The sequence below is a fragment of the Protomyctophum bolini genome (genome assembly GCF_963924005.1).
Source record: "Protomyctophum bolini genome assembly, chromosome: 5".
Lineage (NCBI taxonomy): Eukaryota > Metazoa > Chordata > Actinopteri > Myctophiformes > Myctophidae > Protomyctophum > Protomyctophum bolini.
This window is the reverse complement of record NC_137866.1, coordinates 19,044,737-19,054,881: the sequence shown is the minus strand read 5'-3', so window position 1 is coordinate 19,054,881 and position 10,145 is coordinate 19,044,737. Positions and strand designations below refer to the sequence as shown.

The 10,145-nt window shown below is 41.8% G+C and overlaps 1 protein-coding gene across 1 annotated transcript; it reads left to right on the top strand.

Moving 5' to 3' along the window:
• The first annotated feature begins 2,860 nt into the window (after positions 1-2,860).
• ppdpfb (pancreatic progenitor cell differentiation and proliferation factor b) lies at positions 2,861-8,327 on the top strand. The gene is made up of 5 exons (XM_080764175.1): positions 2,861-2,995; positions 4,468-4,550; positions 5,253-5,330; positions 7,101-7,200; positions 7,802-8,327. The coding sequence occupies exons 2-5, from the start codon at positions 4,499-4,501 to the stop codon at positions 7,917-7,919; spliced, it is 348 nt and encodes a 115-aa protein (XP_080620301.1). The 5' UTR covers positions 2,861-2,995; positions 4,468-4,498; the 3' UTR covers positions 7,920-8,327.
• The last annotated feature ends 1,818 nt before the right edge of the window (positions 8,328-10,145 follow it).

Genomic DNA, 10,145 nt, shown 5'->3' with positions numbered 1-10,145 from the left:
CAGGTCCAGGTGCAAGTAATAGTTGGCTGATTGAACTGTTGCAACACAACACAACAACAAGACTCCGGGGAATTGGAGGTAACATTATGTTCTGTGCCTCTGCGCAGAATACAAGATAGTGTGTTTGGACAATGGACAGCAACACTAGCCTGGCTAATAAGCCAGACCGAATCAGCCGTTGGCAAAACAAAATTGCCGCACATGACAGTGTGATTTGAGTCTGGGTTATTAGCCAGGCTACAGCAACACAACATTGTAGGCCCTTTTGTAGTTTTTTAGCTTTTGGGAACTAGAAATTCAATAAACATCCAGAAACGTCATCTCATAACGATGAGTCGATGAAGACATTGATGAAGACTTTTCGCAGTGGCGACTTGGTAAACTGTGGAGTTCTCCGGTATTCGCCTGTGGTAGTGGTAGCTGCAGTAAGTGGATACGAGTCAGCAAAGCTTGTAGGTTAAATAAGATCGTGGTCGTGGGCTCGTGGCACGTTTCAGTTGCAAAATGTTGCCTTTTTTTTGTGAAATGTTTTTTGTTTCCAGTGCTCAAAGGGCCAGTTTGCAACTTCATGCAACCAATGCTCGCAGTGTTTTGAGGGAATTTCAATCCAATGAATCCAATTTCAATGAAGACTATGATGGACAATCATATTTTTTTAACACTAGGTGGCAGTATGGCACAATAAATAACAGGTGTCATTGATTGGACGAGACATCTTATTCCTTGGCTTAACCTCAGTAAAACTATGCCTGCTAAACCTAACCCTATACCTAAACGTAACCCCAGTAAAACTATGCCTAACCTTATTTCTCAGTAAAACAAAATAAAGAATACAAGAACCGCGGCATCGAGCGGTCGGCAGAAAATCGAGGGGCGAGATGGTTTAGGCCAGGGGCCTTGAACCCAGTATAAATTGAGAGGGGGATGGGGAGTTAAAAAAAAATTCTAAAACCATATTGAGGAAATGGGCAGAGGATAAATCAGTTGGGGCAGTGCCAGCGGGGCATCAGGCCATATGGCCTGAGGAGGACAGAGCAATGAGAACTGAGCCTGAGGGGAAAAACAGTATGCCACTGATCACTGTACTTTTGTATTTTTTTTAATTTAATTTAATTAATTATGACCATCCCAATCTTTGTAGTTCCAACATTTTTCTAGTAGGCCGACACATTAACCTTTTGATTGATTGATTAACAGTTTGCAACAGTATTACATTTCAAGTACAACTCAATACAATAACTGCAGAATTACACATTTCAAGTACAACTCAATACAATAACTGTGAGTGGACGACACCATAAACTAAAGCATTACACTTGTTTACAATAGGGCCCACCATTTTCAATTATTTTCAGAGTTTATGGGGGCCTGCAGTTTCGAATTGCAGCCGTCCGTAGGTGCCCTTTGAGAGCAGTTTGGAAGGAGTCAAGGGTTAATTAAGTCAATGTCTTAATGACTGTTGGTAGGGCATTCCACATTTTGGTGGCATAGGAGCGACATGAATTTAGTCCCTTGTTTGTGCCGAATCTGGGTTGCACATGGTTTGTTGAACTCCCTCTGGTGTTGTGGACTTCGTTGACATTAAGGAAGTATTTAGACAGGTACATGGGTATATCTTGGTGGTGTAGCGTTTTGTTGTGGCTTTCGCCTTTATTTTATTTTTTTATGGAGGGATAGGCTGACAGTAGGCTGACAGGAAATGGGGAGAGAGATGGGGGGGGTAAAGGCCGTCGGGATTGGGAGTCGAACCCGAGGCACACTGCCAGACTGGATTACAAACCAAGGTGCCTGGACCGCTGAGCGTGGCCCAGGCCAGGTGTAGCGAATCTTGTGGACCAGACCCATTGTAAGATGCATACTCTGTCATCAACCCTAAGCCATTCCAGCCTGTCAAAGTGGGCAGGGGTGAGGTGGGTTTGGGGAGTGAGGCCAAGTAGTAGCCTGATCAGTTTGTTTTGGGAGGTCTGGAGCCTTGTTTTAAGGTGCTATGGTACCAAGAGGTGCAGCAGGCATTGTCAAAGAAACCTTGTACGAGGGCTGTTGTGGTCTTCAAGGAATCAAGGTGTTTTGTTGACCAGTGAGGAGATCCTGTAGGAATCTTGTTCTTTGGTTGACTTTTTTTATTACGTTGCTGGCCATTTTATCACCGGAAAGATTTTCCTCCAGGATGGAACCTATAGGTAATTTCATCTTTTCGTGTGATAATATTGTCACCCACTCTAACCAAGAAGCCATCTGCCTTGCTGAGATTACTATTTGATCCAAAAAGAATGGATTCAGTTTTCCCCAGGTGTAAAGATAGTTCAGCGAGTCAGGTGCCGATTCTAACTGCATATCCAACTCATATTGTTCTATTACAGTATTATTACATTCTTCCACAACAAGATTCTAGAAGTTTTAGTCATAAAAGTACATAAAAGTATGTACAGTGGTAGATGTTGTCGCAACAGACCCAATTAACAAAGGTACAACAATTAGCCAATACAAATAAAAACAGACCAATGCCATGTACATCATGTGTAATAACGGTTTATACAAGTGTAATTGGCCAAAGCGGTAATAATAAGTAAAGTGGAAAGTGACACGTTGCAGCCAGAAGAAGAATAATGCAGAATATTCCTGGAGAAATATTAGGTCTACGCTATTTGCATTTGAGTTGTGGTGTTGTGTGTAGCCTACTGTAGTTCTGTTGTTTTGTTTTCTCACTAGGTCAGCGCGTGCGCTGAATTCGCTCCGCCCCAAGAAATATTGACGTCACCTCCATCTTCTCGTATAAAAGCACCAGTGGAAGCCCTCTGCACATTATAGAAAGACACGTCGGAGCAGAATCCGAGCGCGTACCTTGGAGGGTTACATTTACCCAAAACTTATTTTCAAATGGGCCCCGTCGCCTAGCGTTTACCCCCCTTCCTCCTCCCAGCCTCGCCGACAGAGTTGTACCGGTTGCACTGGGTGCTGCTGCGACTGAAGACCGAGGCACATCTGGTCACCCAAGGTGAGCTTTGTATTCGGAGTCGGACTCGAGAAGATGGTGGATTGTTTCTGATCGCTGTTGTTATTGTTGTTGTTGGGGAAGGCAAGGCAAAGCTGAAAAATAGCCGATCTACAAGCCCTGAGCTGTGAGCTTGTACATCGGCTAGTATTTTCTGAGATCGATGCCATCATACGAACTGACATAGCCTATATTTAAAGCAGTTCTGAATCTTTTTTTTGTCGTTCTAACTCAAGCGGATATAGCCTCTTTCCATGCCACAACTGAACGACTGTTATGGAGTTACAGCGCTTGCTTGGCCCTTTATGGATGCTAGCTAGAGTCGAGCCTAGAGGTTATTGTTTTGTTTTTGTCCCCTCCGGGGGTGCTTTGTTTAGATCCAGTAATTTACTCTGAAGATGTTAGCAACTAAATCTTAACCGTAATTTAAAAAGTTATTTTTGTATTGTATTGTATTGTAACTTGATGAACATTACATCGTTGACAATGTCTGAATGCCTCGATCTATTTCGGCTATGTCTTTATTTTGAATGTCACAGTCACACCCTGACCCAGACATTGACAACATCGTGTTCCACACCTCATTTTGTTTTTAAATGTGTTCGACTTCTCTCATATATCCGTTTTTCATATATTTTGGCTATGAGCGTGGGAATGCTGTGATGACATCATCAGTCCATTATCCATATAACTGTCGCAGTCTCTTCTGTCATGTAAACACGTGACGTCATTAATTGATTAGTTCAGGACTGTGTGTGTGTGTGTGTGTGTGCACACTAATCTTCAATTTGACTTTTTTTTAAGCTCACAATTCGATTTTAATTATTAGGCTAGTGAGTCTTGATTTGTAAAGAAAAACACGTGTTTCTCAATAAATAACTATTACAAATAAAAAATCTAGGCTATCTAGTATAGATGATGAATGTTAAAAATACAATACAATATAGGAAGACAATAGAGTATTTGAAGTTGTGAGCAATAACTAATATAATAAAATGTCTTCATACGTATTCATAATATATACTTTGTGTTTTATGCCCTAACAACACCGTTCTATCTAGCTTAGTGCTTCAGAAACTCTCGCCGGTGTGGAATACACAGATAAACAACAGCACCTTGTGCCAAGTTGTGCGGGAGTAACATAATTAAATAGCGTGACAATCGCAATATGGCTTGTAATTTTGTTACACAGTATGAAACGTCAATTTCAATTATTTTTGGATACGCGGCAACTTGAGTATCGTGACAGCCTTAATAATAATATGTATGTATGTACTGTATGTATAGTGTGTATTTTAATGGTTCAATAACACATCCTCAGTTTCTTGAGCCAAACTGTAAGAGAACAGAATCATGAAAACAAATGGGTCTGTTTTTTTAAATAATGGAACATAAGACATCTCAAGTAAATTCATAATTTATTTTATTGGAAGTATTTCATTGTTTTAACTCATTGTTCCTCTTCCTTCCTCTAGTTTCCATCAAGCACAGCACACAGCAGTTAGAATGGCAGCCATTGCAGGCGGTTCTCTCATGGCGACCAACGACTACTACCGAAGTGGGTATCTTTCTTCACTTCAGCCACAGTGGTGTTGTAATGCCATGGCAGGCAGACTAATGTTTCCAAATGCATTTGCTAGACAGAAGTTGACAACATGAATCACATTTACAAGTAGAGAGTGCATCTTCTGAATAACTGGTGTTTGGGGGCGCCCAAGTCCTCACCTGTATACCTGGTTCACGTAGACATAGAGAGACTAAATCCAGTTTAACCTCAGGTCTGCCATACTAATTAATCAGATCCCAGAGGAGGGCATCTGTTCATAAAACTACACCTTCCTTGCATTCTTATCGGTGGTCAATTCAGGCATTTCTTATAGGAAATCGACTGCGAAGACTGAAGGCTTCATGAAAAGATAATGATGCCTGTGTGTTTTGTGTTTGTTGTTTTGAGTGGGAGAACATTCTGGGTTCTCATCAGTGTCCTAAAATAGAGTAGCAAGTAGCAACCCACCTGAGTGAATCACAGGGGGATACATTGCCTCTATAGCTCTTATGTTGCGTATCTCAGCGCTAATGGCTTTTTGATAGCATATATCTCGGAGCTAATGGCTTTTTGATAGCATAACCCTCTCATGAATTCAAACCCACAATGCTTGAATTTCATATGAAAGTGATGGGCGTCCAGTTTTTCCCTGCTACATGCCTTTGTATTGTATTTCACATTGACCGCCTTCTCCCTCTCATCTTTGCTCTGCAGGGCGCATCGGCTCTACCTCCAGCAGTAGCTCCTGTGGCAGCTCGGAGTACACCGGAGAGGTCATCCCTCATCATCCAGGTGTGTGTTTTTCAGCGGTGGTGAGGTTTGGTTTACTTCTTGTTAAGCCTGATTTATACTTTGTTGCGGATCAGGTCACACACTGAATTTAGCACATCCACAAGCTCAGAGCTTGTATGTAGACCTGCTATTGTTGGTGTGTGAAACCAGCACGCAAACAAAGTATAGAAGAGGCATTAGGTGGTACATGTGTGTATATATATGGACAGTTGAGTAAAATCCCCAAAAGTGTTTTATTAATTTTTCTATTCCACAAATACTAAGTGTAGGGTTCAGATGTCAAAGTTCCCTCCCCCTTGAGCCCAATAATACTTTGTCATACAACCGCATCGCTAGCCAAAAATAACAGATTATTTTCACTATAGACATAAGATAAGATCTTTATTTGTCACTGTATGAGACATACAATTAAAATTAGTTGAGTGCATCCACAACACACAATGTCTGTATTATACACTGAAACTTTATATTCTGGACTTTAGTTGTTGGACCAGTTTTCAGAATTATTAAATAAAGTCAAAGGTACGTGGGTTACATTGATGTAGTGAGTTTATGCTTTTTAATATGAAAGGCTAGAGAGAGGGAGAGAGAGAGAACTACTACCATATTATTGTGTAATATACAGTATATAGCTAACATAATATCTGTGAGTCATGCTTGCAGCCTTGCACTGCTTTGTGAATAATGGAATGATAATAGAATTCATTGGGAGTAGATGAGTTTCCCCAACTATGCCAGTCTAGGTCCAGTGAGTTGACCAGTAATGCTGGATAGCTTTATTGGAGGGCCAGCTGGACTAGAGTCAAATACTGGGCCAGGAGTGTTTAGTCAGGCCTTTTTAACTACTGGCTCAGTGTTTGAGCGGTGTCAAGGTTCTAAAAGTGGCACTGTGATGAAGATACTGTGAGATAATTTGACTGCATGACACATGTCGCCCATCATCGTATCGTTGCTAAAGCAATGTTCCTGACCTGTATTTGGTTACAACTAGTTCTTGTCCAAAGTCCAAACCCACTGCTTGGCTTGAATAATATCTGTTGAGACGGTGCCTTCCGGGACCAACTGTGTTTACATTTTCAACCTGGCATCTCTATTCTTGGACACATTGTGACTGTGAGCTTGTAGATCAGCTATTTTCACCACATGGCATCGATCTTAAGGCATAATGCAATATGGCTTAAATACAGCTGATATTGGGAGTCGGACACTGTTTAACACAGTTTCAAGAACCTGACCTATTTTTGGCAACCAGCCATGACCTAAAGCCTAAATCTGGAGGCAGGGAGTTCCTGCTTTCTGGGCTTGAATGACAACTCAGAGTGTCTACTGTCTAGTCTGGCATGGAGCCGAGCTTGCAGCCAAATCAGGTCGAGGACGGAATGCTCAGTTATCATTCTCTCACTGACTAGCAGATGAAAAAGGCTCATGCCAACACACAGGGCTTTGTTTGAACATGTATTTGCACATATATTATAACACACACGTCTTCTTTGGTTCTGGGACAAAATATATGCTACTGTACATGTATCTTTTATATAGGCTATAGTCTGTGTACAAACTTATAGTAAATTACTTTTAACTTTAAACTGTCAGACTCTCACACACAGCAGCTGTGGTGTATTTGCATATCTGACAGTTGTCATATACTGTGTGTCAAGATACGCAGCCCTTCCCTTCTTTGTGACCTGCAGTTGTAGCTTTTAGTGTGTTAGAACAGCTGCGGACGGTCCTGCTGAATGTTACTGACTGACTGACCTGTCTGGCCTTCAGCTCTCCCCAAACAAGACTCGGGACATTGGTGGTCCAGTTTCTTCTTTGGGAAGCAGAACACACCTGGGATGACCCCCCTAACTGAGGAAGCACTGCAGAAGTAAGTTCACAGAAGTCCTGATTCTGTGGTGTGTTAAACTTACCCTGCATGTCAATGTCCCTATCTGCCAACGTCCTAATATAGTAATAACACGCCTGTAATTGTTCTGCTAGCTCCTACCCTGTCAAACAGGGGGTGCGGTTGCATAATACTAATGATGATAGCTTGCCCAACAACCAAACTAGAGCTGTACTTTTCCATCCAATGGAATACAGCTTGCTCAGTCAAGTAACGGGGCAACTATGCTGTGTTGGCCCGCCACCAATATATCGCACTGCTGTGAAATGTTCTCATATGCACATTAGTATTACATGAGCAGTTATTAGTACCAGCTGACACTGTAGCATATTGTATTTAACCTGTCCTCTGTCCTTGCCATATACTAGTAATTACTTACTACTTTTGTTTTTCCTTTTTTCCTTGGTCCTTTTGATCTGTTCACTTTCTTTATTTCTGTGTTTAACTGTTGATTGTTCTACATTGACACAACAGGTAGAGCTATTTTAAATGGCAGGAGAATTCAGTCACCACTCCATGTGCAAACACACACTCTTTCAGTTAACCCCTATCCTATCTGACCATCTCTCTTTCTCTCTCTCAGGGCAGGGGGTCAACCTGGTGTGGTAACAAATGGCCAGATCTCCTGTGTTGCCAGGGAGATGGTGATGCGTCGCCAGGAGAGCGAATCAAGCGAGTCGGGAGGCCCCGCCTCTCCTTGAGATTGATCCCAACCTCCCCACCAACCCGTTCCCCACCTCCCCGTCTCCCCCACCCCCGTTCCACGACCAACCAACCGACCAACCAACGCTAGGTGGCGGGATGAAGTCCCGTTTACAACCATTTTTCGTTCATAATTATTATTTTGTACTACCAAGTAGAACAGGCTGCCGTACTAGTTTATTTTGTTTTTGTAACCTTGTGTTTTTTTTATCGCCAAAAGAGAAAAAATAAAATGAACAAAAAAAGAGAATACGACACGATGAGCGCCATGTTGATAATTTTTTTTACATTTGTACTGTCTTTGTCTCGGTAACACTGTGGTGCAAACACGTCTGTTTGTTAAAACATTGTTTTTCACTGGTGTCACCCTGTGATTGCAGTTACAATAAAGTAGACCTGCAGCCTAAGATCTGTTTCTTTGTATTTATTTTTGACAATTGACTGCAATAGTAAACGGCTAACAGTTTTATGAAAAACGTATGTTTCGATGTCTGTGGTTCTCAAACTAATAATGGCAAGGACCCTAAAAGTATATGTATTTGGTTGCGGACCCCCCCCCCCTATCTTAAGATATTTTGTTCCAGGGACACCCAGAAGTGAAGATTTGAGTTGAAACTGTTCACTGTAAAAGAACATATTCAAACATTTGCACACATTTTCAAGATCTTTCAAGAATAGCAGATCTACAAGGTCATAGCATCACTTTGTGCCACGCTACGAGCTTGTATGTCTGCTATTTTTGTATATCCAGCAGTATAAAATTGTGAATGAATCATTTAACCATTGCTAAATGACAGATGCTTTCACGGTTTTAATGGGATAATGTGGATCTGATGTGTCAGTGCGGCTTCACTCCACGTGGCAGGAAGTGAAACTCATGCTTGTTTGCCAAAGGGATGGTTTCTGAGACTGTTCCCAGCGTGCTGAACATTCTCTCTCACTCTCTCCTCTCCTTGTTCTCGCTGCATAGTCAGTTGGTTTGTAGTTATGCAACTTTTGGCATGGTGTCAGGAAGAGTATTTAAGTAAATCCCAACTCAACATTCACCCGGCTACAATTCAGATTTCTATACTTACACATCTCCCCAGTTCCTACGCAGATGTCAGACTAATTCTAATTATCCCTCTTGTTTGCTGTCAATGAAAGGGTACATTTAGGGTAGCCATTAGTACATTAATTGTTCCGACAGATGTTTTTTAGAGCAATAACTTAAATACCATTTCTGTCATAATGAACCCTGATCATCAGTGAATTCAAGCCAAATGACGATATGATGACTCCGGTGACGTTCAGGACTAGGCCAGATCACAGCCGTCTTCACCAGTTGAAATAATATACTTTTCTTCTGGGCCAGATCTAACTACCGGTAGTTATGATATGACTTAAGTTGATCTGACCTCGATCGGAGACTGATTCATCCAGGGATGTCCGTCTTAGTGGGCAGAATTTGTGTTGGTTGAAATCAGGTGATATTCTGGGCCAGATCTGACTAGTCTTGGTTTGAACGTGATCAGATGGCCTCAAACGAGACGTCACTAATTCGTCCAGGTTCCTGACGTGCTTGCTGGGTTGGTTTATAAACCTTACTTGAGCCATGCTGGCATGAAAGATGCATGCGATGATTTTTCACCATGCTGAAAGTACACAGAAAGTGTGCATGTTTACTGTAGCAATCAATGCCAATGATTGATGTCATGTCTTGGTGTTGGGTTCCCTGTTGAGAAGTGTGATATCTCAGCTGTTCTGTAACAGATGCTTACCTTGTTGCAACTTTTGCTGCATGTACCGTACCATGTCAAACAATAGGGGTTCTCATCCCATCCCAACCCATCCCATAATAAAGCATAAAACAAACACTTTTCAGAGTTGAACAATTTTAACAGCTTACAAGCAGTTGATTCTGCAAACTCAACATTTGCAGAATTCTGCAAACTTCACATCATGAAGCTGACTACAGATCTATCACAAATCCTGACATGCATTTCCCTGTACTGTAGAATGGGCCTGTGTAAGCATGACTGTGCCGCTGCCCGTTCACCTCATTTCTCCCTCTGTCCATCTCTCTATATCTCCCCATTGAATTGCAGCAAGTGAGAGGAAAAACAAACAATAGGTGTTCAAAATGGCTTCCATGCATGATGGAGCTGAAAGGTTGAAAAGAGGATTTGTTCTGCAGCTCCCGGTCCCATTTGAAGGGACGCCTGTTCACCTACTGCAGCAGTTTT